Raw genomic sequence first — 20,626 nt, 5'->3', positions numbered from 1 at the left:
CATTGAAAAGTCCCGCCACTGCATACACAGAGTTCATATCACTTGAAAGCATGAATCCATGCAGCTTGGATAGGAACCTAAAGTTCCAGGCATCTCTGTTTAAATTTAAAGCTGATCTCAGACCACTAAATCAGATCAGTCCAATAAGTTAATTCTCTTCACCCCAAATCCAACAAACAAATCAATTAATTTCCCCCTCCCTCACAATCAATAAGGCAATTTTACATCCCCCAGCAATTCTCTTCCAAATCTATTCTGCTCTTCCCCAAATCAAACAATTCTTCTGATCCCCTCCCCACCCCAAAACCGCTTTGCAGGGCTGCCAGCTCCACAGATGGAAATATGGACTAGGCCTCCAGTTCCCCAGGAGAGGTGTTGAAAACCCAGATCAGAACTGGCCAAGCAAGGACTCCTGGGAGCTGTGCAGTTGCCACATTAGCCAAACCTTCAAAGACGTTTGAGAAGGATAAGGAGTTTGGATCAATTATTCCTGCTTCAGTCCATTTAAAATAGAAACGGCCCCACAGGGTTGCAAAACCACAGCAATCATATTTTTGTTTGGCAAAGCACAAACCAGTAGCATTTCAGATCTGTCTGCACCAGAACTGCTGGCATCCATGAGGAAGAGTAGAGGGATAAATGGCTCTGGCACCAGCCCAGCTCTGATTTGTAGCTGTTGGTTTGCTTGCGTGCCCTCAGAATGGTTGATGGAGCTTTGTGGCATCTTGCGGTCACCCCAAATGCACATCCACAAAGTTGTGCATTAGAGAGCAAGGACTCGTCAGTAATGCATCAGATTGGGAATGTGGGGGATTTGGGTTCTGCAATTGGGAATGTGGGGGATCTGGGTTCTGAGAGATCTCGGGCAAGTCATTTAGGGACAGATTTTTAAGGGTATTTAGGTGCCTGACTCCCATTGAAATCAATGGAAGTTAGGTGGCCAAAAACTTTAAAAAGCTGGCGCTTAATCTCCCTTTGCCTCCATCCCCAATCTGTAAAATGGGGATAATAATAGATCCTTTCCCCAACTATTTGTCTTGTCTATTTAGATAATAAACTCTTGAGGATAGAGACAGCATCTTATTAGGTTTCTGTAAGTGCCTAGCACAGTAGGGCATGTAGATGCTACTAATATAGTAATTAATATAATGTTATGAATGCACTCACCTTGCCCAAGCAAGCTGGAATCTATGCTTGCAAAGTGAATTCGTGACCACCTAAATGGCAGATTGTGAAGTACTAGTCTTGTCTGTCCACAGGTACCGGTATCTACGTGCAAATGCTGTGTTTCTGCAAGCACAATTGACCACTTGCTGTTTATATTAACCGTTTAAGCATTGTCTCTTGAAATCTATAAAACGCAATGCCTGTGAAAATGAAGATGCTAAACTGTGACACCAAGCCAGTTTGCATCTGGAGGAAAAGTTTTGCTACACTGAGAAATTCTTTGTGTAACACATGTGGTATTCTCCCTCTGTTTGGCAGGAGATAAGATAAACAGAAGCATAACAAAATGAAAACAAAATGGAGCATGTATGCATCATGAAATAATTACAGTGCCATTTCATTAGAATCTAAATCGGGATTGGCAAACTTGCTTTCAAAACAATTTTGCTCAATCCACTGTGATAGAATTTGAAAGCAGTGACATCTTGCAATATAGCAGCCAGAGCCCAGCTGCTGTAAATTGGTGTAGATTGACAAAGTCTATTTGGAGTGATACCAGTTTATACCAGCTGAGGGTCTGGCCCAATAACTTTAAACCTACTTTCTAGGAGTGTTCAAGGACACCAACTTCTCTGTGTCCTGTAAGGCAGTGGTTACTTATAATGGTCTTCAGTGTGGGTTGGAGCCGAATGTCCACATCAAAAGTAGTTTTATAAGACAGAGCCTTACAGTGAGGTTCACGACTTCAGAAGGCAGCTTTCCCCATGCTCTTAGGATTTGATTTTGGGCTGAAAACCATTCGGGAAGCCAAAAAACACAGCGCCTACTTCCCGAGGGTGGTTTCACCTCTGTCCCTGTAACACCCTTTCAGCTCCTGATTGTCAGATTACTATTATGATTTACCTTCAAGGAGTTCAGTCTAGGGACATACCGGTAGACGGTGGTGAAGTTATACCACGTAGAGATCAGTTGGAAGGCGGCAGATGATGACATAAGAAGCCAAAAAATGAGCAGTCAAATCAGGAGTGCTGGTGGATGGGGGGCAATGTGAAGGAGGAACAGGCAGAGTTTGAAGGCACTGACAAGAAGCTCTAATGTGATGCAATAACAGAGGTGGAGCCAATAAAAGAAGGGAGTGACATGATCAGATGGTCATGCCGGGAAGATGCATTTAGGGGCTGCATTTGGAATGGACTGAAGGGGACAAATCAAATACTCTCCAGGGTTGGGTTGAGGCACATTGGTGGTATGAAGAAGCTCATGTGCCTTCCGTCTATGCTGTTCCTGATCTGGCCTGATCCCAAGTCCGTTGAAGTAAATTGAAAATCTGTTGATTTGACTGGGCTTTGGATCAGGTTCTAGATGAAATAAGGATTTCAGTCCCTGAGGCCATCAAGCCAAGACCTTCCACAAGTAATAAATCCACATGAAAACTCCAAGTACACAAAACCTGAAAAATCCCGCTCAATGATACATGATTGTGAGGGCAGTAGACTTGTCAAGGCACATTTTGGAAAAAGTTATCGTTGGAACAAAGGCAAATGTATTTTGTTTGCAGAACCACCCCTGTAAGTCACACTGTTTGGTTCAGATAGTACCAACAATCGCTAGGGTCTCCTAACATCGACTGGCCCAATCCATCATCTCAAAGGCTCAGACTAGTTATTTGAATTCTTCAGAAAAGTTGTCAAGATTTTGGAACCCCCTAATTCCTCACTTTTCCTTTACCTCCTTGTCCACATAATACAATTTGGAGGGTGAAATACCCAGTATGCTTCTTGCTTTGCTACAACTCCTGTGCCTTCGATTGATGGTTATCACCTTTTGTGATGGACTTAATCCCCGTTACCTGTAAAGCAAGGGAAATAACCTAATTAATTATGCTTCACACATGGGAGGTGATTATCTAATTGCCTCCTGGCCAAGGCTAGGCTGTATAAGATGTTGAGGGAGGGACTGAAGAAGAGACGGGTCCTGGGGGGAGAAGGTTCTAGACTAGGGCTTAACCGATAGGATACAACAAGGGAACTGTACTGAAGCCCAAGAGGAGTAGAAGGGCTATTAACTTAAAGACTCATTTGAATCTTTATTTGGACTTGTTCATGCTATCCCAGGAAGAGCTTAGACTTTTATGTGACTTGACGAGAAGGCCCATGGAACACCCGGGGGGGAGAAGATGCAGACGGAGAAAAGCTATTGTTGGCCAAAGAACTGGCCACTGGTGGTGTGCGCAAGAGGCGAAGTCCCATGCAGTGCTGCATGCCCAGGTGTGAAGGGGCACCCTAGAGGCAAGGGTGCACATTGACATCCTCCTCTGTGCTTTTTGGTTAAGGGGCAACATTGCCAATGACCTCTGTTTTCCCTACTTGAACAATTGAACTTATCAGCCTAAGACACCGTCTATTCTATACAGCGTCCTATCCCATCTTCATCATCATGCAATAAGTTACATGAATAATTGTGACATACCAGAGGACAAACCTGACCAATAAGTAGCTGTGTCACCCCAGCCCTCTGACCTGGGGTGCCCTGGACAATGCTTTGCTGCAGTCACTTCCAGCCCGGACTGCTCACAATCAGCCTCCAGCATGCAAGTTACTCCTAGCTATGCCTCTGTATGTTCTGCAGCCAGCCAGCCACACCTTGACTCTTACTAGCTTGGTAATACTGAAGGGGACCCAAGACACTCCCAGTCTTAAATTTTCCCCAAGAAATGTATGTCCTATACTGCTCAGTCCTCTCTAGGGCAATACAAGTTTCTATTAAGTCCATTATTTCTTTAATAGAAATAATATGCACAACACTTGCCACCCAAATGAAGTTTCCCAAACACTTCAATTCAAACACACTGGATTAGATAAGGCAAGTTTATTAACTACAAAGAAAAAGATTTTTAAGGGAGTACAAGAAACGAGGCATGAAAATCAGAAATGGTTAGAAGGAAATAAAGTTAAAATGCTATTAGTGCCTAACTTAAACTGTATCAGATTTAAGCAAAATTTCTCACCATATGTGTTCAGCAGTCTTACTGACCAAACCCTATAGATCAGGACCTCTTCTCCCAGAATCCAATGAAGTCTTCCTTTATTGCTTCAGATGTAGAGAATAATATGGGGCAGAGGGAGAGAGATGGGTGCCTTGGGGTGTTTGTCCCTCCTTTTTATAGTTTCCATACCCCTCTTGGGTACCAGGAGACAAAAAGTCTATGGGGAAGGATGTTCCCTGCTGCTTTTTCCTCACCGGGTTTCCTTTCCTGCTTGATGACTCTGTTTACTGCTTAAATGTAAATCAAGCAGAGCACACATATCTTTGTTTGAGACAGACCTGTCTGCCAACTCCTGCTTGGTTAGGGCTGTGGTTTGGAGCATATGTTATCATCATCATACAGGGAAATCTAATCTTAACATACGATACCACACATTTTATCAGGATGATACTGATCAGTAAACGACAAATTTTCAAATGATACATACATACATACATGGCATACTTTGTACAAAGATTATTACAATAGTGTGTAAGTTGTGAATACAGGGGTACATTCTCTCACACTAACATCTGTCACATGTGGCTCGTTCTCACTCATCCTAGCCCCAGGGGGGAAATTGGGTATGCAATGTAAGTTGTTTTTATTTTGGTTGGACAAGTCTTGGGGGGATTTGTGTGGGTTTTTATAAATCTGCGTGCTCCTCTGTGATCTATTGAGCCAACCCCTGCTTTCCCACCCCATAATCAAAAATCAGATACAAAACACCTGTCTTTTCACATTAATTTTCACAAACAACGTTGTTAGTCTGTCACAAGATCCAGGGAAATTCCACTTCACCATGAAAGTTTTTAAAAAACTGAAAGATTTAAGGCAAATGCATTAACTTCATCCTGCAGCCTTTTAACATTTGGCTCTGAAATCACTCTTTATGAAGAGGGCTTATCAGCTTTGAACTTGGAGAGTCAGTCAGTTAGGAGATAAGCAGAGCAAGTTCATTATCCCATCGGAGCAGTAACCTAGAAATGGTTAATTAAACCCAACGAATAAAGTCTATTTCCTCACCATCAAAATTTACTCTGGGCCACAACACTACGGGACCTTCCTCAAATTAAGTTGGGTTAAGGACAGGAAACTGCATCTTCTAAACTTTAGAAATAGATCTTAAACATGTAAACATAAGATACTATGCCCCTATCTTTTGAGTAACATTTATATTATCTAAAATAAACAGTCTTTCTGAAATTGCTCTGTAATTGACATCTGACACAGTCCACATTGCAACACATATGATAAGTGCAGTAAACAGTCGAAATTATGCTTCCTTATGCTCTGAGAAACACTCATATTTCCTTCAACAGATAAACTTTATTTTGTTGCTGTGCAACCGTCATGCAACATAATACACTCGGCAGTAAATACGAGTAAGAATTTTACAACTGAAGGGTAGCGTGTGGCCTTTTGTTTCCTCCCTTCCCCCACCCTTTGAGTTCAAGTCCCAACTTACGTTCATGCTGTAATATTCCATCATTTTATTCTAAAACTTTTTGCAAACTCAAGCTTTCGGCAAAAAAATGACCCAATGAGTGAAGCTCAATCCGGGGTATTTCAAATAGTGCATAAGGGAAGTTGGGGAAGGAGGATCGGGGGGATGAAGATGCATCATTCCTATGTGATTGATGGGAGATAAATGGCTATGGGTCTGAGCCTACACCCATTTATATCAATGGCAAAATGCCCCAGGACTTCAATGAATGCAGAACAATGGGATAGAGCCCTACCTCCTGTTTAAAAAAAAAAAAAAACGTATCACTAGATTTCTAGGGCAGGCTTTTCCAAAGCATTCTGCACTGATTTACCTTCGCTCCAACTGACAGTACCATTGACTTCAAAGGGAGTGGAGTTAGGCCAACAGCGATCACTTTAGAAAACTCTAGTCCTGGTATTTCGTGTTCACTTGAGAGGTGAGATATCAAGAGCAGTCTTGGTTTTAGGCCGAAAGAGACTACTAGATTCTTAACTTGACTGCCTATATGGATTGGGGGAGATCACTTAACACTGCTGTGCCCATTCCCATATTTTGTACCCAGGCAAGATTTCCATTCCCGTCTCCTGAGAAGTCTAGTTTGCTCAAGGCATACAGGACCAAGTTCCTTGTCTTAGTTTCCTCATACCAAATAGTGTCAATAATACTTATGGCCCTGCCTCAGACGGTGTTAGATCTAAGGGCTATCAATCCTTCAAGTACACAAGTAGTTCTTATTTGATTGAAATACACACGTAAGTAAAGCTTTGGAAGATCAAGCCATAGAATCATAGAATATCAGGGTTGGAAGGGACCTCAGGAGGTCATCTAGTCCAACTCCCTACTCAAAGCAGGACCAATCCCCAACTAAATCATCCCAGCGAGGGCTTTGTCAAGCCTGACCTTAAAAACCTCTAAGGATGGAGATTCCACCACCTTCCTAGGAAACCCATTCCACTGCTTCACCACCCTCCTAGTGAAAAAGTTTTTCCTAATATCCAGCCTAAACCTCCCCAACTGCAACTAGAGACCATTACTCCTTGTTCTGTTATCTGCTACCACTGAGAACAGTCTAGATCCATCCTCTTTGGAACCCCCTTTCAGGTAGTTGAAAGCAGCTATCAAATCCCCCCTCATTCTTCTCTTCTGCAGACTAAATAATCCCAGTGCCCTCAGCCTCTCCTCATAAGTCATTTGCTCCAGCCCCCTAATAATTTTTGTTGCCCCCCGCTGGACTCTTTCCAATTTTTCCACATCCTTCTTGTAGTGTGGGGCCCAAAACTGAACACACTACTCCAGATCAGGCCTCACCAATGCCGAATAGAGGGGAATGATCACATCCCTCGATCTGCTGGCAATGCTCCTATTTATACAGCCCAAAATGCTGTTAGCCTTCTTGGCAACAAGGGCACACTGTTGACTTATATCCAGCTTCTCGTCCACTGTAACCCCTAGGTCCTTTTCTGCAGAACTGCTGCCTACCCACTTGGTCCCTAGTCTGTGGCGGTGCATGGGAATCTTCCGTCCTAAGTACAGGACTCTGCACTTGTCCATAAATAGCTATGGCCCTCACGTGAACAATGGGACTAGTCATTTGAAAAAGGACTACTTATGTAAGCAAGGGTTGGAAGAATTAGCCTCTTGGGGACCCAATCCAAAGGCCATTAAAGTCAACAGGAGTATTTTCATTTACTTCAATGAAGTCCTTGATAAGTCAAATCCTGCTCTCCTTACTCGCGCAAGGAGCCACATTGAGCTTAACGGGACTAGGGTCAATGGAACGTGATTTGTCCCAACGGTTGCAGAGTGCCATTTATACGCCTATATGAAATATCAGCCAATTTATGACTGCTAGGCTGGAGCACTGGCATATTATCTAAGCACTCTCCTCCTGCTTTCTCTGAGGTGTAAAAATTCCCAGTACACAACCTTGAGGACCTCCAGCAAAATGAATACTTGTCAGCGCTAATATTCCTAAATTAAATATCAAGCCAAAAAACCAAAAACGCATGTCCAGGCCTTCTTCATACAATGGAAATAAGAGAGACACATTCAATTTTACTTACTTTCTTAGCAGTTTACATATTACCTTTCTGCATGTCAGTTTCCCCATCTGTAGAATAATGGATAGACACCCTCCTCGTGTGAAAGGAGGGATAGATCAGTGGTTTGAGCATTGGCCTGCTAAACCCAGGGTTGTGAGTTCAATCCTTGAGGGGGCCACTTAGGGATCTGAGGCAAAATCAGTACTTGGTCCTGCTAGTGAAGGCAGGGGGCTGGACTCGATGACCTTTCAAGGTCCCTTCCAGTTCTAGGAGATGGGATATCTCCATTAATTAATTAAAGATGTGTGGCTGACATCATACTCAGCACTTACTGCATCATTACTATTATTTCGTATTTATACTTCAGGGAAGTGAAATTTGTCCAAGAAATCATCTAAACCAATGTTAATTTTTTTAAGGTAAAAATATAGCAGAACTCCAGCTGGTGTTCAAGTCACTCGGACTACATGGATTTCTACCAGCTGAGGATCTGGCTTATGGTCGGTATTCTTATATTATTATAATTTAAGTGCAAAGAGATTTGTGTCAGTTAAGACTGTGAACCTTCAAACTCCGGATTGGCTGTACAATCCCTTGCATCTCAAAAGCCGCCAAGATACTTACACAGCTCCCAGCCTACGCTGTTTACACAGTCATGTAGTTGCTAGGGGAAACAATGCCATGTTGATACGAAAGGAATATTTAATCTGGACAATCTGAAGTGTAGCTTCTATAAACAGTGAACAAGAGGTATCCTTTAAACTTTGATATTTTGGTAGTTGTTTGCTATCAAAACATTTCTGTTTATAGTTTCATTTTAACAGCTAAGCTACTTCCAGACATGCATGTTAACATCTGAGAAAAGTTCTTCGCATCTGTACACATATTGAAAAGTTAGCAGTTTCTGGTTAGCTGGACAACAACTACAATTGTGTGCACCAGGAGAGAATTAGGGCCCACTCTTGCCATCCTTATTCGCACCAGGGGCCAGATTTTCACAAGTGCTCTGCTCCTTTTAAGGGGCTAGTGTGGGCTACTGAGCACTCAGGAAAACCTGGCCCATGTACTTCTTTCAGAAGTAGCCCCCTATAAACCAATCGGGCTACTCTCCTAAGTAAGGGTTTCATGACGGGGCCCAAACAGAACAATCTGGCCACAGTGAAGAGGGTGGTTTTGTCCAGAGCAACACCTTTTTTGTGCTAAATCTTGGACACAGCAGAGGAAGTTCTTCGTACCAATGTCGTGTCAATCTCTTTCACGCTCCGGCATCCTGGGAGAGAAATTACATACGTATAATGTGAATATACTTAGAAGAATAATCAGCATTATTCAGGAACTGGTCTTCCAGTGAAAGATGACCCTTGACCCCCACCTCCCCCGGGCGGCCCTGGCAAGTAGTGAGCTTGCTTTCACAGTCCACTTGAAGGAGGAATTTGGGAGAACAAAGCTGTCGGCCACCCCTGAAGATGTAGAGTAGGAAAAGGGTCCAACCTTCTCCCCGCTGATCATGCTCGAGTTGGAGGAGCCTCCAGGCCAGAAGGAGCCCCCAAAGAAAGCATCTACAAAGGAACAGAGCAGGGGCCTACTGGGAGGAGAGCGTGTCCTGAAGAAGGGGGGCCCTGCATATGGTTTCAAGCAGAAAATTTGGGAGATGTAGCATTTTCTGCCAAGTTCCCCTTTGAACCTGAAACTTGGGGTGAAAATGCATCAGCCCAAACCAAAGCCCTGGAACTAACCACCACAGAACTGGGAGCCAGCTCTGAGTTTCATCAGGGTCCCCTATCTCGATACTGGGCCAAACTGGTCCCCCACACTAACCCCCTCTGCACTAGGAGGAGGGAGGGATTTCAAAATGTAGATCAGGATCCAAATGTTGCAGCTCAAGCCCATCACTGCGGGTGGGGGGGGGGGAGAGACCCACATTTGCTGATGGCTCCTGCAAACTGAACCTGGCGACTGTCAGATGGCTCTACTCCTCACTAGCACTAGAAGCATTAGAGATCACTTGGTGCTTTTTGCAAGTACAGAGGCATGAACCCCAATATTCTGGCCAAATTCCCACTTCCAATATTCATTCTACTTCAGTCTCCCCTTGCTGTTCCAATAGGATATGGGATGCTGCTTCCCATCCTATCCCCAACTGTTGTGTAGTGTTAAATTGTATCTTCCATCCTAGAAGGAGCTGGGTGGAGGGGGGGGCAGGTAAGTAATACCATAGGACGTAATCGTCCCCATTCCTCTTATAAAAATGTCTTAGAGAAATTAAACATTCTCTATGGTTTTTAACCATTTTATATCAATTAATAGAAAATGTATCTGTGTTATAGAATCATAGAAGTGTAGGACTGGAAGGGACCTCAATAGGTCAGCTTGTCCAGTCCCCTGCACTCAAGGCAGGACTACATAATAACTAGACCATTCTTGACAGGTGTTTGTCTAACCTCCTCTTAAAAACCTCCAATGATGGAGATTCCACAACCGCCGTAGGCAATTTATTCCAGTGCTTAACCACCCTGACAGTTAGGAAGTTTTTCCGAATGTCCAACCTAAACCGTCCTTCCTTCAATTTAAGCCCATTGCTTCTCGTGCTAGCCTCAAAGGTTAACAAGAACAATTTTTCTCCCTCCTCCATGTACCAACCTTTCAACCTACTTGAAAATTGTTATCGTGTCCCCACTCAGTCTTCACTTTCCAGACTAAACAAACCCATTTTTTTCAATTTTCCCTCAGAGGTCATGTTTTCTAGACCTTTAGTCATTTTTGATGCTCATCTCTGGACTTTTTCCAATTTGTCCTCATCTTTCCTGAAATGTGGTGCCCAGAACTGGACATAATACTCCAGCTGAAGCCTAATCAACATGGAGTAGAGCGGAAGAATTACTTCTCGTGTCTTGCTTGCAACACTCCTGCTAGTACATCCCAGAATGATGTTTGCTTTTTTTGCAACAGTGTTACACTGTTCACTCATATGTAGTTTGTGATCCACCATGACCCCCAGATCCCTTTCCACAGTGCTCCTTCCTAGGCAGTCATTTCCCATTTTGTATGTGGTCCCAATTGATTGTTCCTTCCAAAGTGGCATACTTCGCATTTGTCCTCATTGAATTTCCCCCTGTTTACTTCAGACCATTTCTCTAGTTTGTCCAGATCATTTTGAATGTTAAGCCTATCCTCAAAAGCACTTGCAACCCCTCCCAGCTTGGTATCATCCGCAATCTTTATAAGTGTGTACTCTATGCCATTATCTAAATCAATTATGAAGATATTGAACAGAACTGGTCCTAGGATTGATACCTGTGGGACCCCACTCGATATGCCCTTCTAGCTTGACTGTGAACCAGTGATGACTACTCTCTGGGAACAGTTTTCCAACCAGTTATGCACCCACCTTATGGTACTTCCACCTAGGCTGTATTTCCCTAGTTTGTTTATGAGAAGGTCATGCGAGACAATATCAAAAAAGCCTTACTAAAGTCAAGATATATCACAATTACTGCTTACCCCCTATCCACAAGGTTTGTTACCCTTTCAAAGGGTACGTCTTCACTACCTGCCGGATCAGGTAGAAAGCTATTAAGTTGGTTTAATGGGATTTGTTCTTGACAAATCCATGCTGATGGTTACTTATCACCTTATTATCTTCTAGGTGTTTGCAAATTCATTGCTTGATTATTTGCTCCATTATCTTACCGGATGCTGAAGTTAAGCTGACTGGTCTGTAATTCCCTGGGTTGTACTTATTCCCCTTTTTATAGATGGACACTATATTAGCCCTCTTCCAGTCCTCTGGAATCTCTCCCGTCTTCCACAAGTTTTCGAAAATAATTGCTAATGGCTCAGATATCTCCTGAGTCAGCTCCTTGAGTATTCTAGGATGTATTTCATCAGGCCCTGCCGAGTTGAAGACATCTAACTAAGTTGTTCTTTCCCTATTTCAGCTTCAGATCCTACCTCATTTTCACTGATATTCCCTGTGTTAGATGCCCAATCACTACTAACCTTTTCGGTGAAAACTGAAACAAAGAAGTCACTTACCACTTCTGCCATTTCCAAATTTTCTGTTATTGCCTTCCCCTGTTGTCTAGATTCTAATGTATTTGTAGAATGTTTTCTTGTTACCCCTTATGTCTCTAGCTAATTTCATCTTGGTTTGTGCGTTGGCCTTTATAATTTTGTCCCTACACGCTTGTGTTGTTTGTTAATATTCATCCTCTGTAATTCGACCTAGTTTCCACTTTTTCTAGGACTCTTTTTTTGAGTTTTGGATCATTGAAGATCTCCAGGTTAAGCCAGAGTGATCTCTTGCCAAACTTCCTACCTTTCCTTTCTTATGGAGGATGGCTTGAGGAACCTTTAGAAAGATCATTCTCAATCGAAGAGCCATTTCTGTAGAACCCTGTTCAGTTTCTATAACCTTGGGGTTTTTTTCAATCCTATAAGACTTTTCCATAAGGGCAATCTCAGCACAGCCATGCATATGGGTGGCGAAGGAGGCAGAAAGAGTACTGACTGTCCCAGAGCAATTCTGCTTGCTGAGACCAGAATGACTTAGGGCAGCCAGAGGGGCTTTAAAAAGAGGCACTGTGAATCTTTAACTGCTGCACATGCAGAGAATAGCCATGGGTCTGACCATGCCCCCAAACCAGCAGGTGCTGTCCACTTCCTGGGGCCCATGATGCCCGAACTGGGCCAGGTACAGAATACCTGCCATGTTACAGCACTGAGAACAACAGAGTCTGCGTATCGTTTCCCTCCACTGTCTCTCACGTGGAAACAAAGGGACGGATTTCGTCCACAGCTGGGGATCCTTTGAGATGAAAGGTGTTATACCAATGTGAGACAGCGGCTGGGTCTATGCTGCAGTCAGGAGGGTGAGCGCAGCATATCCATGCTAGCTTTAATCTAGCTAGTGCCGCTAAAAACAGCCGTGAAGACAGGGTGCCACGGATTCCCAGCACAGGTTACCTCCCTGACTGGGTACCCAAGCGGGCTTGTACAGCCTGCACTGAAGACTGCGCTGCTACATCTTCAGAGCTATTTTAGCCTCACTCGCTAGATTAAATCTAGCACAGGTTGGTCTAGCTGGGCTGCAAATAATACTTTCAATTGCAGCATACAGGGAAGGACTGTGACTATGGAAAGGAAGCTGGTGTCTCACCAGAAAGTGCCATTGCTAGCTGGAATTCTTCCTTCAGCATCTGGAGAACTTCTTTTGCCCCTTCTTCACCCTAATAGATTGGAAGACAATATATTGTACTACAACGTATATATGCACCAGGGGGCTGAATTAAGGTTTTATGGACAATCTTAATTCTGGCATTTCATAAATTTCACAGGCTTGAGTTTGCACCCATAACAGTCCCTGGTCATATTTTCTGAATGTTAGTGCATGTCTAAAAGGCTAGTCTAATAGTCAAAATTTGGACTGCAGCCTTTGATGAATTACCTGATAAACCAACCCCCAGATGATAGGTCTTCCAATGAACACTGCTGTGGCACCAAGAGCTAATGCCTTGAGAACATCCGTGCCTTTTCTCACTCCGCCATCCAGGAACACCTCTACCTTCCCTTCCACAGCCTCAACAATTTCCGGCAAGACATCAATCTAGGAAAGCAAGAACAGGACAGTAGCAATTCAGTCACTTGTGACACTACTGAATTTTTAAGCCAACTGCCACATGTAGGAACCAGTCTTTAATGAAGATAAGCATGAATTGTGTGCCTAATGAATGTGCACAAATAATGCAGTTGTGTGTACAAATATGGATGTGACTAATCATACTAGTAAGAAGAGGTTAGTACTGATCCAGTGCAGTGCTAGGGGACACTTTGTTGGAGATGCTGTCTTTCTCGTGACATATAAAAGCAAGGTCCTTGTTAGGGTTGCATATGCACCTTTCATGAAACCTAGAACCAAATTAAACTCATTTTTCTCTTAGCACAGTGCAGTATGGGATGTACCAAGTCCAGTGACCAGTCACAATGAACCTGATACACCAGACCTGAAGAAGAGCTCTGTGCAAGTTTGAAAGCTTGTCTTTCTCACCAACAGAAGATGGTCCAATAAAAGATATTATCTTCCCCACCTTGTCTCTCTAATTGTGCTAGTAGACATGCATAAAGATCCTGTTTTACATGCACAATCACAATGGCTACATACGCAAGTTTCCTGTGCATGATATCATTTGTGTGTGTTATGGCCCATCAGAGATTGGGAGCCCATTGTGCCAGGCTCTGTACATACACATAGCAAGAGACAGCCCTTGCCCTGAAGAATTTACTATTAAAGTTGGTAGAAAATTTTCCATCAAAGCATTTTTTCCAGTGAAAATGGCTTTTTCAGTGAGCATATTTTTGTGATTGATTTTCAATTTTGGAAGGAAAATGTCGGCATTCACTGACAACCAAAACATTTTCAGTATTTCAACTAAAACCTGAAATAATACAATTTTTTAAAATGGTTTTGTCTAATTTTTTTTTGTGTGGGGGTGGAGGAGAGAGAGAGAATCATTCACTTTCCAGCCAACTCAACCTACTATCGAACTAGCCACGGGAAAGGATGGAAAAAAGAAAGGGGGATTATTCCTATTTTACAAACAGGGAACCGAGGCAGAGCCAGATTAAGTATTTTGCCCATGATCACACAAGATGCCTCGAGTCCCAGACTACTACCGTAACTACAGGATCACTCTTCCTGTCATGCCTAACTTTTTACTATGTCAGCAAAGCAGGAGAGACATTAGATTAGAAGCAAAATGCTAAGGAGGCTGACAACATCATGCTCTAGGAAGGCAAGCTGGGCTCCAAATTCATCCCTTTTCAAACAGGGATGTAATTAATTTCCCTTTTAAAGAATCAAAATAACACCCTCTTTCTACATCCAAGCAAACTGCACCACCATACAAGGGCTGTAATTACTAAAGTAAAATGTTTTAATTATGGTTTGCATCAATTTCCCCAATGTGTAATTAGGCATTAGGAAATATTAACCAGTTTGGGTTCAACTCAGATTTCAAAAACCCATCAAATTAAAACATGTGATTATGATGCAGAAATAGAAACATTTTATGATCTGGTATAAATATATATTATGAAAAATGTATTATAAAATATACCCCACTGTTGCAATATGAAATCCAGTGAACAGACCAGAATATTCAAAATACATAACTTAACGGTTTCTTCTCCTTCAAGCTAACATTACAAGCAAATAATTTCTAACAAGTACATTTTTCAGTTCAATTTTTCCTCTATTTCAGTTGGCAAAATGTGATTAGACGTCAACATTCTTGAATTTCCTTATTATTCAAAATCATTTGTTAATTTATTCATGAATGGTTCATTTCAGAATAGCTCTCACATACAGTGTAAAATTTTCAGAACTGCCCAAATGACTTAGGAGTCCCATTTTCAGAAGTGAGCAAGCAGATTTTCAGATGTGCCTCATTTTGTGGGTGCTCAGCTTCAGCCACCTAAAAAGAGACCTCATTTTCAGAAACGGCTGAGCACTTGCCCTCTGAAAATCAGGCCTTTTTTTGGTGTCTTAAATTGGGTACCTGAAAATTGAGGCTACAAAAAATCACTGGACATGTTTAAAATCTTGATCTAGGTCACTTTTGAAAATCAGACTTTGACTTAAAAGTCTATGAGGCACTCTTGAAGATTTTAGTGATAGTTCACTGCAAATCCCCTTTTACATTTAAACTTCAGAATCCGTGCAGCATTGGTTAGTAATCACAAGTCACATGGTATTGGTTAGTTCCCCAGTTGAGGGTCTTAAATGCTGCCTGACGCCATGTAGATTTGGAATTTTACAAATCACGTATAGCATCTGACATTTGCTTTCTGCAAACATTCAAGGTGGTAACGCCAGACCGAGTGAATGTTTGCAGAAAGCAAATATTAAAAAGTCATGATCACAGTTAAATTTCATTTTGAATGCAAACAAACGTTCGTACAAACACTTTCCTGTTGTTGACTCTGATCTAATTACAGAAGTTAGCTGGAAGGAACAAGTACTAAATTCTGTTCATGTGACTTATTGCAATGCATGTTCTTGTCTCCCTATAGGAGTAAGTCTCCTAGTGACGTAATGGGAGAACCATACTAGTATTCAGAGAACATCTGAGAACTGAAAGACCCAAGAGTAGAATTTTGACCCCTACCTTACATGTAAAAACTGAGCCAAGTTGCTAGCTGACATATCCACATTCTCCCAGGATGAGTATCACTGCACAGCTGCCTTCCCCCATCCTCCTCCTCCCACCCCGCAATCATCTGTAGTCCTTAGTCTGCCTGAGACACATGGCAAGCTAGGGCCAATCAGAGGCTGGCTCCTTGCTTTGTGTAACATTTAGGAAATACGTGTGATCATAGCTAGAATAGAAAGCTAAGATAAGGTTTCTTCTGAAAAACTAGAAAAAGGTCATTTGTGTAACACCAGCAGGATCTGGGGAGCAGGGTTAATGGTGGGAATTGGCAGGCCCCCCAGAGAGGAAGGAAGGAAGAGATCAAAGGGTTCTAAGGGAAGGAAGGGATGTTCTAACACAAATCCTGGAAATTTTTCATTCATAATGTTTTTCAGTGAAAAACAGCGTGTGCTTCAGAACTGAGAGCTACTGTGAAAACATTTTTATCAAGCTTTCCAGTTTTTCAGCAAAAGCAACAATTTCCCCAATTACTCTTCTCTGCCACTGAATGCAAAAGCATGGCTGATTACTGGTTGTATGGTTATTCACCCCAGGTAAACGTCTTTTCTTTTCTACTCTACTCACTATCTTTTCAAAGTTACAAAGTTACAGAGCAGCAAAAGGAAAAATGAAACACGAAGGGCTAGTCTACACTAGAAGCGCTACATCAGCGCAGCTGCTCCAATGCAGCTGCACCGTTGTAGCGTGTCTGGTGAAGACGCTCTATGCCGACAGGAGAGAGCTCTCCCATTGGTATAATAAATACACCTCTGCGAGAGGCGGGAGCTATGTCAGGAGAAGAAGCTCTCTCACTGACATAGCACTGTCCATACCAGGGCTTAGGTAGGCATAACTACGTCACTCAAAGGGGTGGCTTATTCACACCCCTGAGCAACGTAAATTGCACCGAAGTAAGTGATAGGGTAGACCCGGCCTCAACAACTCTGCAAGGTTTCCAAAGCTGGAGAAGTAGTGAAAAGTCAAAGTGTCAGACTTTGGCATTTTCATTTCTCCTTTTGCTGCCTCGTAGCTTTTCGGTAGGTTTTGAAAAGTTTTAGCACATCAAAAGGAAAAGCGGGGGGACAAGTCTAAACATGATTCAGTTTATTGCACTAGGTGGTAAAAAAGAGGGGTAGGGAGGAAAATGGAAACAAATACTAAGAATTTCTAAATTTTTAAAATTCAGAAAACTTTGAAATAATATTCCGCACATTTGGCAGCGGGGGGGGGGAGGAGAGCAGGAGCAAGTTTTGTTGTATTGATCCAATCCTGTACAACAACTTTGAATTTTTTTTGCAAATTCTTTTTCACGTTTTCATCCAGTTCTATTAAGACTCCTGGTTTCCTGTAAGACTCTTGATTTTGGGCAACCTCTCCCACCCACCTGAGCTTCCATCCGAATCTCCTGCTTGTCACGCAGTCTCTCAGGAGTTCAGGAATCTCAAGCAGCAAGGAGCCAGAGACAGGGTGAATGGGGGAAACTAGAAAGGAAGGGGGAAATGGTAGAGAAACTCCAGGGAGAGGAAAGCTAGGTGTGGTGAGCAGGAGACCTTTGATAGATTTGATAGTAGGAAGGTTTATTCAAATGAGGAAATGCATATTCAAATATGCACGTTATAATATTGCCTAATTAGCATAAAATCCCCAGAATTCCAGGTATGCTTAACTGGTATGGTTAGGAGAAGGTAACAGTACAGAAGTTGCTGGGCCCTATCATTCTTAGTGGAAGTGGAAGATCACCAAAGCCTGGGGGCTCATGGACATCAGAGGGAACAGAGACAGATGGGCGTGGGAAGGAGTTCACTAAGGCTCAACCCCCAAACAAATGCAGACTTTCTGCTTACAGTAAAATGGAGATATCGGAGTTAATTCAGCTATAGTTGGCTTCTCACCCTGGCTAATCCAGTCAACAAATTCTTTAGATGTGACCTCTGGCCTCCTGCTACATTATTTATTCCACATTGCATTGGGTTGTATTGCCACCAGGTAGCATGAGGTAAGACATTGTTTCAACGTGTCAGAAGACACGTACCCACTTGCGCCTCCTAGTGCAGTTAAAGTTTTGAATTATCCATGGCATGCCAAGCATCAAGGACTACTTTTCTCCTTTTATTGGGCTCTTAAATGAGCTAACCTGAAACCACTCCTTTGGCTTGCTTTCCTGAGCCCTGCAGCCAGGGCAGGCTGCCCAGGTTCCCAGCGGCAACAGCCCACATGTTAATCCTTCTGTGGCTTTTGGTTTGATTTCTTAGAAGAAAGAAATCCACAGGCTGCCCTCAGACACACCAGTAAGAGGCTACGAGTGCCTACATGCACGTTGTGAAATTCTAAGGGGCCTTGAAAGAAACAGCCCATTGGAGAGCTTAAAAAATATAGCACACGTTTACATGTTGCCTCTCCAGTAACCACATGTGCAACTTAAAAGGGGCAGGGCAGGAGTGGGGTGGGGGGACAGAGGGAGAAAGAGAACAAGTTAGCAAGCAGCTGTAGATGCAATTAAAGTTACTAAATAGATTCTCAAGTGCCATTCCTAAGTGGTTTCACCAATACTCACAGTTGCTGGCACACCATCCAGTTGGCGCGCACCATGGTTGGACACCAGGATTCCATTTAGACCGTGCTTCACAGCTTCTCTAGCATCATCAGCTGCAAGAAACAAAAGTCGGCCCTTCAGACATTGCAGTTAATTAGGACTGTCCATGTAGCAATGACAGCGTCGTTCTGTTAATGAGAATCTACCCAGGGCTCTGGCTTCTAATAGCTGGGCCTGGCACCAGCCTGCGGACAGTTGTGTCCATAAATTGTGGCCTGACCAGAATTCAAGTTAGCATTTGTATCACCCGGAACATTGGAGGAGATAAGTAGCTCTGAGTAGGCAGTTATACATCTCTTCTGGTGGCTGGCATGTACTTTCATCACACTGATCTGCAGTTCATCATCCTTAAGACAATCCTGCTGCTGTGTGTTTTACTGTAGTCTGAAATTATTAATGTCATTACAGTGTGTAATCACTTCACTATGTTCAGTTGGCTTTTGATTGATTACAGAAGCTTCGGAAAGAAACGAAAAAAGTCCCATTCTCACTTCTACACATGCAGCGTGTAACTCAGAGCTGTACGTGCCATGGGTAGAATACATCCATTTGTTCCCGTTTCCTGTCATAGCAGATTTCAGATTCACCCTAAATTAATGCCAACATATGAATGCTTATACGATTAGGGAAAATGGATTTTATTGATTTGGGAATATCAGTTAAAATGGAAAATGAGGGTCTTCTAGAACTTAGACAGAGGGAGGATGGTGTAATGGTTAGGGCCCTAGTCTAAGACTTAGAATTCCAGTCTTTGTTTTGGCTCAGACTGAGTGACCTTGGTCAAGTCACTCTGGCGTTTTTGAAAATATGACCCTAAATGACTAAGCCTTCGAAGTGCCTAAGTCATTTTTGAAAATGGGATTTAGGAGCCTAAGTCTCATCAGAAGTCAATAGGACTTAGTACCTAAGTGACACAGGCACTTAGGTGTCTAAGTCACATAAATACTTCTGACCATTTTACCTAACGCTTCTTTGTGCCTCGCTCCCCCTATCTGTACAATGGGGATAATAGCACTTCCCTACCCCACAGGGCTATTGTGAGCATAAATATAGTAAAGACTCAGCTCCTATGGCACTGAGGGCCATTATAAGTACTATAGATAGACTCATACTGAGTTTGACATATTAAAGTAGGTAAACATGTAAAACTATTTATAGTACTTACATGGTGCCCACTAACATAGTATCTAAGCATTCATGCACATACACAAACTAAAAAACCTTTTAATGGGATCTCAAAGTCCTTTCCACATGCTAATTACGTCCCGCAGCATCCTCGTGACGTATGAAACATTACTGTTCACATTTTATAGATGGGTTCACCGCATGAGCGATCAAACAACTTATCCATACACCAAGACAGGGGCTGAGTCAGGAACTGAAGCCAACTATCCTGACTCCAAGTGCACGGGACAATGACCCTTCCCTTATGCATGTAAATGAGCTGTGAGAATCTCTGACATTAGGCAGAACTGTGTTGCAATAATACATGGTGTACTGTACAGGATATGCACAAAGCAATACAAACTTGATTTCCACAGAAAACAACCCTCAGGGTGGGTGTGCAGCACCTACCACAACGGGATTCTGCCCCATGAATGGCGTTCCTAAGTGCCACTGCAATAGTTAATAACTCAAAGCTGTGACAGACCCAGACCAGTGGGGTACAGGAGTCTGGTAGAGGGCAAATATACTGGTCACTGGATGAGTAGTTTTCTGTTCCCTGAGTGACCAGAGCAGGGGATGCACTAGAGTAATCAGGAACCTACTAGAACCAGTTAAGGCAGGCAGGCTAATTAGGACATCTGGAGCCAATTAAGAAGAAGCTGCTAGAATCAATTAAGGCAGGCTAATCAGGGCACCTGGGTTTTAAAAAGGAGCTCACTTCAGTTTGTGGTGCGAGTGTGAGGAGCTGGGAGCAAGAGGCGCAAGGAGCTGAGAGTGAGAGGGTGAGGGTGAGGGTGTGCTGCTGGAGGACTGAGGAGCACAAGCATTATTAGACACCAGGAGGAAGGTCCTGTGGTGAGAATAAGGAAGGTGTTTGGAGGAGGCCATGGGGAAGTAGCCCAGGGAGTTGTAGCTGTCATGCAGCTGTTACAGGAGGCACTATAGACAGCTGCA

At 43.0% G+C, this 20,626-nt stretch overlaps 1 protein-coding gene across 1 annotated transcript in view; it reads right to left on the bottom strand.

Annotated features, from left to right (window-relative positions):
- Positions 1-4,020: 4,020 nt before the first annotated feature.
- The window catches only part of HAO1 (hydroxyacid oxidase 1), a 67,063-nt gene continuing 50,457 nt past the window's right edge, over positions 4,021-20,626 (bottom strand). Inside the window, exons 6-9 of the mRNA XM_024110439.3 lie at positions 18,467-18,558; positions 13,170-13,328; positions 12,882-12,951; positions 4,021-8,993 (exon numbers count right to left, since the gene is read on the bottom strand). Coding sequence (XP_023966207.1) covers positions 8,923-8,993; positions 12,882-12,951; positions 13,170-13,328; positions 18,467-18,558 — 392 coding nt within the window. The 3' untranslated portion in view covers positions 4,021-8,922. The remainder of the gene's footprint in view (positions 8,994-12,881; positions 12,952-13,169; positions 13,329-18,466; positions 18,559-20,626) is intronic.

This window comes from Chrysemys picta, chromosome 3 (genome assembly GCF_011386835.1).
Source record: "Chrysemys picta bellii isolate R12L10 chromosome 3, ASM1138683v2, whole genome shotgun sequence".
Classification (NCBI taxonomy): Eukaryota; Metazoa; Chordata; order Testudines; family Emydidae; genus Chrysemys; species Chrysemys picta.
The sequence above is the reverse complement of the archived record's forward strand: the minus strand, read 5'-3'. Positions and strand labels throughout refer to the sequence as shown.